An 18,808-nucleotide genomic window follows, 5' to 3' on the forward strand; every position below is an offset into this window, starting at 1 on the left:
ATGTCCATTTTTTCGATTTTCAGATTTTGGCATCATTTTACAGATTTCTTGTTGCTCTTTCTAGAGGTGTAAAGCACAATGTCCTATGTTTACTATTAAGCGATTTATGTATTTTTAAAAAGCGCTATGATACTTCATTACTTAAGGGTAAAAGGCACTACATGGGCATAAATTTTTTTCACAATGGAGATCAAAACAAAATATTTTAAAATATGGGAGGTTAAGTGGCCATACCAACTATAATAATTATGGTGAGAAGTACAGGAAAGAGTACAACCGGAAAAGTGGAACAAAAAATGAATTTGGAAAAATATCTTTATTTGGCTCCCCTGTAAAATTTACTTTTTGTGACATGGTGCCTTTTCCCTCCGAGGTACAGAACTGCTTTAATCAATTTCTATTGGTGTATGGAAGCCCGAAAAAACCGGTCCAGTAAACAAAATCATGCTTACTGCGGTTTTAAACACTGATGGAAAAAAATCACCGCATTGTTTTTATCAATGATTACCTGAAGAACAGTTCCACTGATTGATTGGTAATTAGGTTTTATTATTTTGTTCCCTATCCGAAATAAAGTGGTTGCGAATCACTTATTTACCCACATTCTATTGGAAAGTAAAGAAGGGCTCTTAAGGTAATTATTGCAGATGATAGCATTGCTTTAATGCAAGCTAGCTAAAGGACTCTGATCAAAACCACTTGATAAAGAAAAAGAAAATACTTCCTTAAAACTGTGGATAATATTATTTACACTGATAATAATTCTTCATTTTTGTGTTATCTCAATGTTTTTCAAGATGTTTTGGGTACGTTTCAACCAACTTAATTCATTCTGCATTCCATTTTAATGGAAAAAACCATTGATTTGCTTCAAAACGAATTATCATTTTAAAATATCAGCATCGTTTGAACTTGTTCACTCATACGAGGTGCACGGTTAGCTAATGTTGGACAAAATTTTCCGTGTGTGAGAAATTTATTACTTTCAATCCGTAAACAGGGTGAAAATTCCAGTCGCCAATTATAATTATACTGTTAGGTATAAATAAGGTTGTTAACTTATGTCCTTGGAAATCACAATAGCGTAAGTTGGGCGTTGGAACATAATAAAGGCGTAGAATTTAAAGATGAGGCGGCCAAGTAAGGCACTGTGAGGATAACATCCAGCCAAGACGTAATCCGAATTAACCTTGTGCCAACTAGAATATGAAGGACATCAAGGTTATTAGAAAATCAATTTCTACTGACAGAAACAATTTTTTTTTTTTGTTGCCTCTGAAACAACCACGGCAATATTTTTGGCTTTGAGGACCAAACATGATCTGTCAACACATAAATTCAAGTATTGTTGTATGTACATTTAACGTATACATTAAAAATGACGAAAGAACAAAACCACAGGTAAACTTACAGTCTATTTATTTTAAATAACAATGTAGTACAAATTTAAAATAAAATATTTTACAGTTTTTGTTCTTTTTGAATATTTTTAATAAAATGTTATTTTAATTAAGTAATAAAGATAGATCATCAACTATAACAAAATAACATATTTATCATAAATCGGAAGCCCAATTTTAAGGGAAAAAAATTTTGTTTCAATACTTAAACTTGAGGTAAATAAATACAATACCACTTAGAATGCTGAAATAACAATAATTTTACTCTACCTTACGGAGTTATGCAATATTAAATTTACTTACGAAGTCACTTTAACAATTAAATTGTTACCAAGAGATTGACAAAATCAATCAATAATAACTCGGAAGAGAACGATGCATTAAAAAAAAAAAACAGTGATTAAAAATATAATTCTAAACTAGATACATTATTTTAATTTTTTGATAACATCGAATATAAATTTTTCAAATGTAAAGAGCACTATATAATTTTAATTTAACGAAAACTACTACAAAATATTGACATTATCACAGAATAAATGCTATTTAAAACTAACTAATTATATTTTCACACTACAAAAATAAAGACGTGCTAGTTGAAAAAATGTTATAAAAGATATCACTAAAAAACATTTACCGCATTACAGTGAATATAAGAGGCATTAGTTTTTTGTTTTTTTCCAAACCAAAGCTAGACAATGATGAAGCTCTTTTATTTTCTTTTATAATGTAAACTAATTTTCGTAGTAGTTCACTATGGACTAAAATATTAAACAAAGAGCAAATAAATGGATTTCTTTCTCAGTCAATTTCTTACACAATGAGTAATTAGGAAGCGTATCAAAATCTTTTCTGATATTTTTGTTTTAACTTACTTTATACACTAGCATAAATTTGATTTTTAGACATGAAATTAAAGACGTGCCTTTTTTCAAATTTGATTGTTACGCATCTTACATTCACTCTAATACGGTAAATAAAATAAGAAAGGCGATCATACAAAGTTTAAACCCAAAATTTTCTAAATTAAAAAACAGTACATAGAAATAACTGATTAAATTATCTTATCACATTGTACAAAAACATTTTCCTATTAATTTATATTAAAATAATGTATGACAAGTTAATGAAATATTTCGATATTAGTATATAATGCTGTTAGCAGCATTTCAAACATAATTTATTGGTATTTATTTATTTATGTAGGGTAGAACATTAGAGAGATTTTTTAAGGACTAGTACATTATTAAATAAATGTGAGATGTACTTTAAATGTTAAAATATTAATTTATTTTTTATAAAAATCTATCATTCTTTTCTTCAGTTTGTTTACTAGTAAGTACATTCTTCACCAAAATGTGAAAAAAGCTTTAATTGGAAGACTTACCATGATATGAAAGACTTTGGATATTTTACGGTAACAACTTTTTAAATACTTTTTCTTTCTTCTCATTTACTTTTCCAAAAAAAATAGCTAACAGCATAAATTTATTTCTCCTAATTTATTTATTGTCTAATTATTATTATCTTTTATTAATTCTTACCTCTAATACATGATCTCCTACCAACAAAATTGTAACGAAAAATCATTATGGAAACAAATGAAAAAGTTCTTTTTTTATGGTAGACAGTGTAACGGATACCTAACAGACTCCTAACTTAGGAGTCTTTCTTAAGTACATGGCTTGTTTACACCTTGAAATCATCTTTCGAAAAAAGTAAAACCATTTTTCAACAAAAAATGTAGAAAATGTATCCTAACACTTTTTGCTACATCTGGTTTATTCTATAAACTGAAAAGTAAAATTTGTGCTCGAAAAGTGATCAGTGAACTTTAAAATAAAAATACTACTTACAAAATTAGTTAACAATATTTGTTAAGTTTTGTAAAGTAAAGTAAGTAGGTAGGATTTAAGTCCAACTCTAATAAGAACATGTGTTTCTACGAAATAAATTATAAAACTGCGTTGGAATCCGTAAATTGCCACAGATCTCAGGTAGGCGATTCCGCTCCTAACCCCCTAATCTATAAGATCTTAAGATATCTTAACTATTTTCTAAGACATTTTACAGACAGTTTGCAAGTACAGATTACATTAACTGTAAGTATGTATTTGTAAATGGAGATCATTGTATCTATCTGGTATTTTAGTAATTAAAAAATTAGGAATATTTGAAAAATTAAAATTATGGCGAAACCAAGTGAAGGTATGTACACCCTAAATAGTCTATCGAAAATATTATTATTATTATTTTTTTATCGATCATCCCCAAAATGAAAACAATCTCTAAAACAAATGCAGTACTTTTAAATTCAATGTTTGAACAAACTTCGTTAGCAATTTATTATATATATATATATTTTTAAAAAAATACGCCACACTTCATATTTGTTAAATTAGAAATGTTTAATACCTTCTTCAAATCAACACGGTTTTGCTTTAGAACGAGACTTGTTTTAAATTATTTTTGGGTATTTATGTCTAATATGAAAAACTGGTACATTACGTAGGTTCAATTTAAGTTAAAAAGGTCATAATGTTCTTGTCAACATGACAAAGTTTCGGGAGGAGTTCTATATGAAATAAATGAAAATTAATATTAATTTCTAAAAAGATCAGTTCTTTTAAATTCTATTTTCAAAAATTATATTCGAATTCTAGATTTGTCAAAAGCTTTTCTCTGGCTTCCTAATACTAGAATTGCTCTTTTTTCCTACAAAAATTCTTTAAAGGGTTGCAAGAAAAAAAAATTCCTGTCCAATTAAATAATTTAAATGGAATGTTGATTAAATTCAAAATAGTGTTTTCAAAATTTTAACAGTACATATTTAATAATAATAACCCTAACACTTCTAAGTTCATGGGTATCTTTAACTTTGTCATGTTAATTATTAAAAATAATGCCAGATTTTTAGTAACTCCATAAATTGGAAGGGTTAGCAAAGCATGATTCTCATATTTATGCCAGTTTTGGTAGTTAATAAAAAAAATTATATCATCCATATAAAATCAATTTAAAAAGAAAAAAAAACAACAAGAAATACAGTAATACCTAATACTGTTAGCAAATTTGGATAAAACTAAAATTAATCGTTATACGTTTCTGCAACCAATTACGAAAATATGCACCCATTTCCAATTTTTTTTTTTAACGAAAAATTAACAATAAATAATAGGAACTCGATGAGAAAAAGATAAAAATAATAACACCCTTTTTGTATGTTATGAGAGATCAATACTTAACAGCCATTTTGAGTTTCTATGATGTAAACTAATTGGTCTTTTAAGGATTTAACGATAATGCTTGAGGCAGAAAACTTCAAGATTACCTAAAGATGTACAAGGCAATGTTCACAGAGGTAAAAAAAAGCAACGGTGCTATTGAATGCTGTATAATATACAACTCTATTAGATGCAATTTTTAGTTTTTATTTCATTTTCTATTATATTGAATCATAATCTGCAGTTATTGGCATACGGTGCCTTCTCTGCGCACTACAGGAACTCTGTGCAGAGTTCTTTTCTTACTCAAGAGTGTAGGACAAGAATTCTTGAGTAAAATGCGTTACCACCGAGCTCCCTGACTTTTTTGTTATTTATAAGTTAGGTAGTTGTATACTATATTTTGAAATGTAAGACATGGCAATTACTGTTGTCAAATAATTAAAAAAATACTATATAACTTTCGAATATTTAAGATAAGTAAAATAAATAAACACACCCTATTCAATAATCAAAGATTATGGACACAACACATACATTTTATAAATATATTATTAGCATTTTACACATTTGTCAAAAATGCATCCTTTAGTCAAATTTAGTGCTTTGCTTTCTTAAAAAAATGATAAAATTATCTTTAAATCTACATTTAATAAAATTGTATTCAAATTAGTAGACATTTAATTAATGATCATATCCATTTCTTTCTTAAGAAATAAAATAATATGAATTATTTTCGTCAAGCATTTTTTGAAGACAAATCTTTAGTAAAATGAAATAAGTTATAATAAATATAAAAGGTAGCTTAAACAAAATAGTAGGACCGCACTATAGAATTTATAATGTAAATAAAGCAAAATATAAGCCTATGGCTTTATTGGTTAACTAAGCATTTACTTTTTTTTGAAATAAAAAGTACTAAAATAATAAAAATTATGACAAATCATTTTAAGAAAATACAGCAATAATGTTAACAAGGCTAACTGTGTCATCGAATAATCTCTGCATATCCAAAATATTGCAAAACCTATAATGCTAGGATGGCAACGTAATCAAAATTTCAGCCTTCAATCTTCAATTGATCCATTTCTAATATCTAACTCATATCAAATTTAAATGATTCATTTTAGGTGTAGCAATATTTTTGATAAGTACTGCATAAAAAATTTAATAAAATTAAGTTATACAGGTTTCGCAGTAATAATTTCATAAATACTAACGTACGTCCCAAATATAAAACCAACAAAACCAAATATTGCAATAGTAATATCTTTAATTAACGTACCTGTTGAAAGACCACGATCCCAGAATGTGATCGCCTCTATCAATGGTGGGAATATCAGTGCCAATGTGGAACTACTTAACGCGCCCACCAACGAAATAACTGAGCTCAAGTTTGGAACTAGTACGGCCAGTAAAACTGAAGAATAAAATGAAAACGTTATTGTAATAAAAAGCAGTACTTTAGTGGGCACTTGGAATGGGGGTGATTTGCAAAACATGGGGATCAAGTCATGTTTTAATTGCTTTCACCCCTAATTTGTTGCTATTTTTACTTGAAAATGCAACAGAGATACAAACATAAATTCTCTGTAACTTTTAGATCCATCTTGTTAGACCTATTAGACCCATGGAGAATTTACTAATATGTTCCTGAATAACATATATTAATATATTTTTGGGATTGTCTTAACTAAGGTGTATAAATAAAAACATCTCTTCTTCATGGGGAAATTAAAATTCAATTGCTGATTACGTTATTGAATGGCACGATTCCAATTTACATATTTCTACAAGCTGGAATTCAGCAAAAATGTTTAATGAAAACTATTACATAAATACTGCATTTCGTGAGAAGTCTTAACGGAAATATTTTTGTAATAATGAAACACAAAAAACAAATAAATTTATACTCACAAGTAAACATTACTAGCAACGTTCGGATAATGAGTTCTGCAATTTTTTGTCTATCTTCACTAAATTTATGTTTAATAGGTGGCCAGATTATGCCCATTGGTACATAAAACTGTAGTCCATATGATAAAAATATCGCTAATGCCATCATTAACCGTACAGATTGACCCAGTCTGAAATTTTTGTTTATACAAAAAGTTAAAATAAAGTAAAAGTAAAAGTTTAGTCTACTAAATAGAGTCTAGGATAATTAAAACAAGCTAAATGATTATCTTCTATCCTTAGGCGTCTAAGATAGCGATTCAATAACAGTCATAGACGAATTTTAAAGGGTGAGGTACGGCCATTAGGATCTTAAATATGCAGGTTTCTGTAATCTACTTCGAATTAGGCAAAAACATTCAGATCCTTTTGCAGAAAATAAATTCTAAGTTTTAGTTTTTAAAAATAAAAACAAAACCTTTGCTAAAATTCGTAAGGAATGCGTGCCACAATCCCACTGATATTATTCTTACTTTCGCCATGAGTCTGATATTATGAATAGCAAGCGACTTTCTGAAGGCGATTTTTGTTGGAAGGATTGAGGTCGCTATTTTTTTGGCATTGACAATAGGACCCCTTCAATAAGACTGCATTGACTTGGACAGTCAAGCGGAATTTATAATGGAATACAGGCCCATTTTCATCTTTCAAATTTATAGTTGTTTGTAATATTGAAGTATGTGCTTCCAGCCTACTCGTAACGATTAGTATTAATGGGACACGTTAAATGAGCAGGTAAAATAAGTACTAATGACTTTCTGGATCAACTAATACAAGCACTTTTTTAATCATAATCAAAGGCGAATGTTCTATACTAGGCCGTTAGCAGATACCTAAAACCTTAATCAAAATCTCTGTTCCAAGAAGTGGTTTTTCAATGGAAAATATCAATTACTTACAGTTAAAACCATTAGTAGTTAAGTGTCATTTCGGTTACTTACAATTCATTTAATGGAATGTTGAAGGTAATACTGCCAGGTATCATGTGATCTCCATAACGCAGGTAACCAAAAAAGCCTACAGCGGTATATAGACATGCCACAATTACCATGCCTGTGTTTAGAACGCCAGTCAATCCACCAAAATCTTCTGGTGTTTGCATATTATTTTCCAGTGGTAATACCTGAAAAGATCGCAAGTGTTTAATAAATTCCACAATGTTATCTCCGATAAAGATAACTAGCTGGGCGCGTAAGAATATGTTGGAATATTATATTATTTAAAAGCTTATTTCTTCTTGGATTTAGAGACGTTCAAGAAAGCTTTCTAAGTTAGGCATACCTAGAATCCTTAAGCAAATCATAAAAAATGTCTTTAATGAATCAAATATACAAGTTATTAGAAAAACTGTAGGGAATTTTCTAGCTAAAGAATCATCTATTGATTTTCTAGATTTGGCCCAAGGCCAAGACTCTAATTCATTTTAATCGCATTTTTCGAACCAAAGGTACACCATACTGCTACCTTAAAATAACAAATAACACAATCTAGTGAACATGAAGTTGTCTTTTTTTTAAATCTTAAACTAAAGACTAATTATCTGAGAATTTAGTAATAAAAAATCAATATTTTAACTAAATTTTAAATATTAAAAAAAAATAAACTCACTACTCCAATTCCTTCAAATGCATAAATCGCAGTTCCAAAAAATAGAGGAAGTCTACTCCAAGGGGCGAACATTTTAACTGTGTTTGTTCTTGGTAAACCATGGAGTATGTAAAAAAATGTTATGCTCAATCCAGTTACAGTTAAAATTGCAGCAATTAAGGATGCTGGTGTCAGATATTTAAGATTTTTTACCCAATTGAGTAAGATCATTGGAAAAAGTAGTACAACAAAATACCAAATTCCAGATATCTTGTGGAAATACTGTTCGTATACCTAAACATAAAAGTAACAATTAATTACAGATTGAACTTTTTGACTTTAAAAAAGAGTCATAACATTAAAAAATTATTTAATTGCAACGATAAAAAGTTTTAATATGGTAACACGAAATACAAAAAAATAATAATAATACAAAAAAAATACCTGTTGTAAATTTCCAGCGACAAATACAAAATATGCGCAACAGAATCCGAGCTGGGTGATCACGAGAAAAGTGTTCACTAATAATCTAAAGTAAAAATGGAATATAATAAATAGAACGGTAAAGAATGTTGAAGAAGGCAAAATTTAATGAGTAGGATAAAACAAAAATGTGTGCTTTTCCCTAATTTCAATTAAAAAACCCAAAAATCAATGGCAAAAAACTATTTAAAAGAATGGTTTATTTACATTAAGCTAATGTCACTATAAAATCGTCACTTTATAAGACTTGTACCAATGTGAATCAACAATTCGCTAACAAAAGCTACCTTCAGAGGCGAAAACCCCAACCCTTTCGTTAATTTATTTAACACCTTATTAGTAATTATATATTTCTTAATGTGTAAAAAGTGGGCCATTGACAAGTAGAGGCGGTAATCAAAGGGTGCCATATTTGGACTGCAATCTAGATGAGGTAGAAAAATAAAATAACGGTTAGATTGTTATAAATTTAGTAAATCTTAGTTACTAAACAAACTATGGTTAAGGATTAAAGCACAGTTTTGTTTCATCCTTAGTTCATAGTTTCTATTGTAGTTTAGTTTTTATTGAATAATTTTAGGAACCTTGTATGTTTTGAAAATCGTTGTAACCTCGTAGGACCCGTCAAAAAAGCTTGCTCAATTACCTGAGGGAAACTCAACGAAGGAACTTGTAATCTTCTGCACAATTCATGCGCACAATTAACCTAAATTAAATTAAATTTCTGAATATTTTCAAAAATAAATGTTAACAGTGATAATATTTAATTTAAACAAAAACTACCTACCAGAATATGCATACAATGGGTACATACAATACCCATGAAGAGTGTTCCAACAGTGCCCAAAACTAAGCCAGCGTTCATAAAAGCATCTGGCATAGCAAGTATTCCGGTTCCAATGTTACCCTTTAAAAGATGTATCATGGTATCCAAATTGCTGCATGGTAATGACGAAATAAAAAAAACAAAAATTTTAAAAAATAATAAAAAGCAATATAACTTTAAAATAAAGATGTTAATATTTATTTATGTAAAACCACTTACGTTGTTGGGTGATCAAGTTGACGGTCTCTTAAAGAGTCATAGGTGTAAGGATGTCTTCCGGATTGATTTGGGCTAAGTTCGGGTGCAGTCGAAACTTGTACTCCTGAAGCGGAGGATTCACTATTTCCTTTTTCAATCCACACTTCACACACATTTCTGGTGGAAGAAAATATGTAAGTGAAACCTTTTAATATTAGTCTTAATATGTAAAAATTTATCCTTTAAAGGCAAATTAGAAATGTGGCATTAGAAACTCGAAATATGGTATCATTGGAAATACTTGCGGAGAGGTAGAGAACAAAATATTGTGACTATTTTTGATTGATGTAACTTAGCTTTCGCCTAAATTTCAGACATTCTCTAACAAAATACTATCTAAAAAACTTGATGAGGGAGCAGACGGTCACAACTATTGGATTTGATTTACCATCAGGCAAACTTTTACTTAACACCACGCACATTTGCATACTAGCGTTTTTACACTGATTCCTTACGGTTACTAAGGAAGCGTAACAGATAAAAAGAATTTTATTCTAAATCTCTGAAACGGAAGAGAAACTGCTAGTTGCTTTTATTTTATTCCCCCAAATTATACAAATAAACATTGCAAATTTTCTAGTAGTAATGGTAACACTTTAAAAGTAAAAAAAAATTGGAAGACACAAAAACAACCTTTTTGTTAACAATTTTAGTCATCTGATTTATTAGTGGAAAATAGAATAAGGAAATAGACTAGTAGCTAGCTCCTCAACATTCCAGTTGGAAGGTCATTATAATTAAATTACTTCAACACTAATATCCTATGCGCGCATAAAATTCTAATAAATAATTATCGTTTACGACATCTGAGAAGAGTTAATATTTCTCTTTTAAAAAACCATATTTATCATCACCAAATAATATTATAACAAATAAAAAAGAAAATCTCACTCTTTCTTTAAGTAAGTAGTTTATGTAATTCAAAATATGGAATTAAGATTAAGGGCTGCAATATTATACAAATTTGTACACCAGATTGATTATATTGAACTAAATTTGTCACCACTCCATATCACCAAATCCAATTATAAAATCATGTTCTTAAAAAAAAAAGTTTCAAAACCACTTGATATGCCCAAGTAAGTCTAAATGAAACCCTTTGGCAACTGTCTAGACCAGATATGGCCAACTATTCGATTGTGAAGCGATTGTTGGTCGATCAAGACGAATGGAGACTATCTCAAAGCGCACCCGTAACTACACATCGTTCTCTACTTACTGGTTCCTTGGTTAGAAACCTAGGTTTCTCATTAATGATAGAATAGTAAAATAAAATATAAAATATAAAAACTTTTCCTGTAGATACTTCTCAATTAATAAACATTACTAACATGTTGCTTAAAGAAATTAAGTAATCGCCTTTTTTTTAGGCGGGCTTAAGTCCAACTACCAGTCGAAGACGGGGTGGAAGCTTATACTTTACTATAAACAATTTTTTCTAACAAATAAAAAGTAGCTGTATGCGGGATTCGAACTGGAGATCTCCCTCTTACAAAGCCACTCTTTTGACCACTAGACCCGCCCCTAATTGTCCCTATTATTACTTATTACAAGTTTGTTTGAATTAAATAGTTTAATAAGTAGATCGCTACAAAAGCACTGCTGAACACTGCACATCGAGGCGCCACGGTAGCCGAGCGGTTAGAGGCGAGACCTGCGAAGCTAATATGTATTGTGGTACTGGGTTCGATTCCCGGTCTTAGGCCTTGGATTTTATTTAATGTTTAATAAAAGAAATTTACAGTAAAGTATGTTTGCTAGTCGCCACCGTCCACGACACCTAATTGGTAGTTGGACGTTAAGCCCCGCCTGAAAAAATAGGCGATTACTTTACTTTTACTTTTTACTGCACATCTTACGTCTCGGAATTTTGGAAACACATTTGATAATCAATAAATATTATTCAGTAAAATATTATACACTAAAATATAAACAGTACACAAAATTTGATGACACAATGCACGAGAATATTGTGGTAAACTTACAAAATAAAAACTATTAGAAAGAAATGAATAAGTGGGTGATTCGATAGTTAGTCAAAAAAGCTGCGCGCCCGTACCGCACATATTTTATTCATTTCTGAACTGATTTTACTTGCTCCGCTAAAATTCCACAGTAAAATAGCACTTCTAATCAACAGTTTTTCTTAAAATTTGAAATTTCAGTAACATATTTAATTAAAACTGTCCGATAGGACAGTTGTATAAGGGTTGATCGTCAAAAACTGCACGAAAAAGAGTAACGTTGAAAAACACCCAACTTTGACAATTTTTTTCTCTTTTTCTATAAAAGATAAAATTCCCAAATTTTCTTTAAAATATAGGGCAAATCCTCCTTTACTTCTAATAATATTACCGGAGATAAACCAAACCTTGAGACAGTAAGAAGCATGTCCATCTTAAATAGAGCCCTTAAAATTATTAATAAGTATTTGTAAATACCACTTTTTCGTATTAGGGAACCTTTTTTTTCTGTGACGCTACCTTGCAGGAACCCCTTCTCGAATATGCTCGTCTTAAACATTTAAACCACTGGGGGACCTCGAAAATCTGCGCGATTGCAGTACTTCCTCTTCCTAGCGTTAAGAGAAAGTGTAAATTACGGAAAATTTTACTCTGCATTTTATATTAAATTCATTTATTTCTTTAAATAAATGTCTACATTTACCATATGTTTAGATTGGCCAATGTGTAAATAAACAATAATTAACAGATAGCAAGTTTACAGATTACTACTATAATTGGTGGTAATGTAAATAGACTGTTCTCTACAAAAGATATAAGCTTTATCAACAAAAAAATAAAAAATAGTTATTAAAGTAAATATAAAAGTGAAAAGATATCTTCCCTAATTATGTGGCAAACTTTTCATAAGATTATTTTAATGAGCTGATTTTGATGTTCCTTTGTTCCTTCTTAAAAATGGAGAAAGAAAAAACTACTTAAAAATGGAGCAACTCCCGAAGATGTGAACATCTCTATTTACAACTAATTTGACTTGAATCGCAAAAGCTACGGCTCTCTTTCTTCAAAAAAATTCTGCAGGTCACTGCCAGTTTTATTAAATTTCGGATGCCGGCATATTTCCTTTGCTACAACTCTTGCCTATTATCGATATCTCAAGCCACATATCCAAATGTACTTTCACTTAAATATGTATAAATGTAAAAGTTATGTTAATTTTTTTTTAAAGGCGGGGCTGCAATTAAGATCCGCCAAAAATTAAGCAGCCTAAGTCAAAATATTTAATAATAGTGTCACATTTACGAAGTAAGGATTCTGCTGAAAAATTCGTAGGGGTTGGGCAGCAAAGCCACTGAGTCCTTTTAAATTTTGGAGCAGAAATTCGCTTAAAATTGGATAAGCGCCTAGCCCAAGAAGTGTAAGGGCCACTGAGTGTTGAAAATATTGCTCTTTCTATTCCTTTACATTTTCTTTAGCTTTAAATTTAACGTATTTTATTCTTAAAATAATTGTTCACTTCTATGATTAGGAAACCAGAAGCATGGTGAAGCTGACTGTCATATTAGTTGGATATGAAAGTATGCACGATGTAGCTAAATGGCTGCGCATCAAAAACTACTTAAAATGAACCTATTATTAATAATAATTCAGGGTTTCGAAGAACAATACTCACCTCTCCCGTGTATCATTGATTGGATCAGTATTTCCTACTAATAGCGGCTGACGTTCTTCTTTCATTTTTAATGTTTTGCTAGCGGGTACTCCAATCTGTGATAACAATAATGAAAAATATTAGAGAAAATATTATTCTATAACAATTTTTCATATTTTTATATTTAATATTGTTCTGCAATGCCACAAAGCTCCTAAGAGATACTTCGACTGGCTTTCACAAAATGAGCGATCTAGATCTAGTAGCACTGTTAACTCAACCTCCTTAATAACTACTATATGTTGAATTTACCATTTATGAACCATAAATATACTTATTCAAAATAACTATTAAAATAAAAAATAAAGAACATTGAACGAAAAAAAAAATGTAAAAAAGCTTACTAACCTACGGTAGCAAATTAACTTTTATGCTAAAAAAATTAAATAAAAATAACTTCAAAACCTGTTTGTGGAGGAAATCCGGAGTAAATAAATAAAACGTTTATATCATGAATACACAGACTAACTGAAGAAAAAAATTATTAAGGAGGAAAAAAGAGGAAACTTCCAATCATGTACAAATATAAATACAAATAAAAAACTATATAATATAATCACACCTTTCAACATTGATAATATTATGCAGGACGCAAACAAAATGTATTTATAGGAAATTTTTCAACAGATGATAAGCAGTAAATGTACAAACAGAGATGTTCAATTGGACAAATACGCGATATCAATCTGTATTAAAAGAATTATCATTTTAGTTTATATGATTGTAAATTAGATCATAATTTTATCGAATGTTTTAAATGTCAAGAAGTTAAAAAGAAAAGATAAATAATAACTATTACAACAGGGGTTTCCCATAAAGTCATGCAGAAATTAAATAAACAGATTACAAACTATATATTTAACAATTACAAATAGATTTTCTAATTTACATGCTTCACTGATGCATTTATATGTTTAAAAAATTGAAATTAGTCAAGTTAAGAAATGCTTATTTTTAATAGTGTTTATTTTCTGGCCAACAGCCGTTCAGTTATCTTGGAGGGAGACGAATGAGCATTCTTCACTACAATATTACTGCAGCAATAAATAGTAAAAATGCTTTATAAGCAATTTTATTGATTCTTTAATGAAGGAGAGATAAATTATAGCGAATAAAAATTTACGTGACAGTTCTTACTTTACGATAAAACTTACTTTTACTGGTCGTAAAGGTGTGATATCCACCATCTTATTGTACCTGGACAATTTATTTAAAATTAGATACTTGTACAAGTCGGATTATTTTTTACTAAATATGCTTTCTTTAACTCCAACAGATAATAATAACACAACTGTTATTTTAAGGCAATTCAAATCAGTTGATCTGATAATCTTCAGGAAAATTTTGGAGAAGAAAATCTTAGAAATCCGAGAAATTTCTCTTACATACGTCTTTTTTTTTTCTTAAATTTATTTCAATATTATTTAGGTAAAAGCCTTTAAAACAATGTGTCACTTTGAAATAAAAGAGTGCCCCAGAAAATCAAATCAATTCTTGTTAAAAAATATTTTAATAAAAAGTGGCATCGCTACATCATTAACGTTCTTAGATAGCACAACAGTTTATGAACAATTTTTATGAAAATGTGAAGTTGAAAGAAAATCAAGACATTAAGTAGTCTCTTAAATAAATGACGGTAGTGCTATAAATAGAATTGAAAAAGAAAAGAGAAATTGGTAAAAAAACATAATGATAAGAAAAGGATAGAGAGCATGTGTGTGAGAGAGAGAGAAATAGAAAGAAAAAAAGAGTGTAAAATATGAGTATTATTATTTCACTTCTATTTGGTAAAAAAGTTTTGTAAGGAAAAGTAACATTTTCTTAAACTGTAACAAGTGTACTCCTAAAATGGAACAATCAATTTTTTTTTAATAAATTAAAATGTTTTATTTTTTATTAAATATGTAAATGTCTGTATTTTTCCGTAGCTAATGTTTATCAAATTGAATTATAAAATACAAAAACTTAATTAAAAATAAATCGTATTAAAACTGTCCGGTAGGACAGTTGTATAAGGGTTGACCATCAAAAACTGCACTAAAAAGCGTAACGTTGAAAAACACCCAACTTTGACAATTTTTTTCTATTTTTCTATAAAAGATAAAATTCCCAAATTTTCTTTAAATCTTACTCCAAATCCTCCTTTATAACTGTAATTTTTCTGCAACCACCCAGATCTAATAGGTTTCGAGAAAAAAGTTGCCGAAAATGAGCAAAAACGGCTTTTTCAAAAAATGTTCTTGTTCTTGTTCTTGTTCTTGTTGTTGTTGTTGTTGTTGTTGTTGTTCTTCTTCTTCTTGTTACCTTTTTTGTAAACTGCGTAGCGCCTAAACGCGTGAACCGATTTTCATGAATGAGGTGTCATTGGATTTGGAATTTTATGTAGATGTGCCTTTTGGGGGTCTCGGCGCTGTACATCGAATAGGAGAGGAGTTAGCCCCCTTTATGTAAGGCCCCCTCCAAAATTATTATTACTAATAACTCTGTAAATCTTGGCCCGATTTTGACAGAATTTTGTAGGATGATAGAGTTAGGGCTCCCCTACGTAACAATAAAGCGACGATCTGCTCTTACACTTGTTAAGGGGAAGTATAGCAATCGTTTCAAATTATCGACACGTGAACCGATTTTCATGAATGAAGTGTCATTCGAATCGAAATTTTGTACAGATTTGCACTTTAAAAGTCTCGACGCCGTGCCTCATAAGGAGGGGAGTTTGCCCCACCCAAATAAGGCCCTTTCTAAAACTATTATTACCAATATTTCTACAAAGCTTAGTCCGATTTTGATAAAATTTAGCACGAAGAAGTGATTAAAGCTCCTCTACGTGGCTGTGAGGTGCCATCATGCTCTTACACCTACTAAGAGGAAGTACTGCAATCGTTAAAATTATTAATGAGTGAACCGATTTACATCAATGAATTGTCGTTCGATTCAAAATCTTTGCCTTTTAGGGAGAAGTACTGTAATCGCAGTTTATTTTTCTTGCTTTTCTTAAAAGGAAGTACTGAAATCACAGTTTAATTTTGCTATTTACGTACAAATACCTTCCTATTTTATTCAAAACGCTTTCTCAAAAAAATTGTTATTGAGGATGGTTTGGGGACCGCAACTATAATCATTATTAAAAAGATCTCTCCAGTGGTAGTAACTCCGACTTAACACTTTTTCAGGTTATAATGATAGAATAGCTTATTCCAAATTTTAAAAAAATCTGTAAAGCAGACGTAACTTTGCAAATAGACAAAAAGGAAAATCTATCCAAAAGGTACAAAAATCTCCTTAACAAAAACTTACAGTTTTAAAAGTTAAGTATAAGGGTTGATTAAACGCCAAAAGGTACACAAATCAGCTAGTACCCAACATTTCATTAATACTTCATTGATATAATTTAAGTAATTTTACTGCATTAACTTTTCCTTCACATTTTTTAGAATTTATTAGATGTCACAGAGCCTTATGCTGGCCATTTTCATCTACAAAATATTTACTCAAGTAGCACACCATTTAACTTAGATTGACTGTAATATCTATTTATCTATAATAATCAAACTATTAATCACAGGCTAAAAAGAAAACGTTATAAAAAATATAAAGATATAATATACATTTTATCATAATTGTAACAAAATAATATTATGAATGAACTGGCCAGCATAAGGGTCTGTGACATCTAATAAATTCTAAAAAATGTGAAGAAAAAGTTAATGCAGTAAAATTACTTAAATTATATCAATGAAGTATTAATGAAATGTTGGGTACTAGCTGATTTGTGTACCTTTTGGCGTTTAATCAACCCTTATACTTAACTTTTAAAACTGTAAGTTTTTGTTAAGGATAGTTTATTAAAGTGATGGATTTCGACCGCAACTTGGCGCCCATATTTATGAAGTAATTTATTTTTTAACTTCCGACTATTTTTGTTTGAGATAAGATACTTAAACACCCGCTACAAAAAAGGTAAAAGTGGCGAAAACACTCCACCATTATAACTGTTTCGAATTTAAATTTGCAAATTAAAAGATTTATTTTAGAGAATGCTAAATTCAAACAGTTTTTACTCATAAAATCCCAAATTCTTACAGGCAGCTAGTAAATATTAACATATGAATATTTAATTTACCAAAGAGTTGCACCGTTCACAACGAACTAGAGGTTGAGGAGAGCTAATGAGCACGAACGTAGGGGGCCTACACCAGTCATATCTTATTTCCCCAGAACTACTTTTAACCGCCCACTTCTACCTCTATCGCAACAAGAGCAACAATAATTGCCCCAAACTATCCGGTCTTCTACGGTCGGGTCGCGGAGTTAGCGACGTACATGCATATATGCATTCCGATCACTAAAGACATCACTTCACTACTTGCTGCCTTCATCAACAAATTTAATTCACCCATTCGAAGGTTCTTTCTTTAAAAATTAATCACCACCCGTGAAAATATACTCTTTCATTAACCAGCTTTCATGAAAATCCCAACTGTTGATTGCTGGCCCCGCGATTTACTCAGCAGTGGAGTTCAATAAAATTAAATAACCAAAGGATAGTAACACCTCTCATGTCACAAGTATGTCTGATTTACTTATTTGTTGCAGGAGGCACTTAGAGATTTTAGTAGTTACTTTAAAATTAAAGACCTTTTTTTTGCAACAACCTTTTACTTCAAGCAATAACACTATAAAACATTATAAAAAATGAGAGCAACCAAATTTATTTATTAATATTTTCTTCCCTTTCGTAGCTACTACTTAATAATGTTTAAAAAATACAAGAAACATTTTTTAAAGATATATTCTTTGTCAACAAATCTTAGTAGACTAATCGAATGTTAAAAAATAAAAATCCAAACAAACACTTAAGTAACTTTAAGTATGCATTTAATACCTATTTATTGTCTTCTATTTGGAACTCTTGATGCAATTTAAAGATAATCAGGAAAGCATCAATCGGATTTATGCCAGTTTTAATTACCAATACCTAAAGAAGGAAAATAATAAGCCCAAAACATGAACGAATTATACAATATTGCATGCAATCAGTATATATAATAGGATTGTTACTAATATAAAATTACTAATAGTAACAAAACCTACTTACATTTTAGTTTTGATGTCGAAATGCTAGATTCATTAAGTAGTTCTTTGTACGTTAATTATACATAAACAATACATAAGTAAGGAATTAACAAAAAACACAGTCCCACTAAACTTGCAGTCATGTAAACATTTATAATTAATGCTAATGTTAACCAATTAACTGTCAGATCCTGACTAAAAAGACTGTATGTGTATGTCGTCTGAGGTAAGAGTATGTGGTAACGAGCTATCAGTAACCTTAATACAAAAGGTAGCAAAGTTTGCACTGGAGAGAACTTCTGGTTGATTCATTTAACTAAACT

The 18,808-nt window shown here is 29.9% G+C and overlaps 1 protein-coding gene across 4 annotated transcripts; it reads right to left on the reverse strand.

Moving 5' to 3' along the window:
* Positions 1–1,402: 1,402 nt before the first annotated feature.
* On the reverse strand, positions 1,403–18,776 carry LOC141457295 (proton-coupled amino acid transporter 1). 4 transcript variants are annotated; one of them, XM_074134058.1, is made up of 12 exons: positions 18,508–18,776; positions 18,295–18,387; positions 14,564–14,606; positions 13,371–13,465; positions 9,696–9,851; positions 9,438–9,588; positions 9,235–9,356; positions 8,612–8,696; positions 8,189–8,461; positions 7,522–7,703; positions 6,542–6,711; positions 1,403–6,044 (listed from the first exon to the last, which is right to left on the reverse strand). In XM_074134058.1, exons 3-12 carry the CDS (start codon positions 14,594–14,596, stop codon positions 5,806–5,808), a joined length of 1,506 nt encoding a protein of 501 aa, XP_073990159.1. In that variant the 5' UTR covers positions 14,597–14,606; positions 18,295–18,387; positions 18,508–18,776; the 3' UTR covers positions 1,403–5,805. The 4 variants fall into 4 exon arrangements, with proteins under 4 accessions (XP_073990159.1, XP_073990160.1, XP_073990161.1 ...); XM_074134059.1 differs by lacking the exon at positions 14,564–14,606 and having other exon boundaries at positions 18,508–18,769; XM_074134060.1 differs by lacking the exons at positions 14,564–14,606; positions 18,295–18,387 and having other exon boundaries at positions 18,508–18,771.
* Between the last annotated feature and the right edge of the window lie 32 nt (positions 18,777–18,808).

The sequence above is a fragment of the Rhodnius prolixus genome, unplaced genomic scaffold, assembly GCF_049639745.1.
Source record: "Rhodnius prolixus isolate KJV_2025 unplaced genomic scaffold, Rpr scaffold_10, whole genome shotgun sequence".
NCBI classification, from domain to species: Eukaryota; Metazoa; Arthropoda; class Insecta; order Hemiptera; family Reduviidae; genus Rhodnius; species Rhodnius prolixus.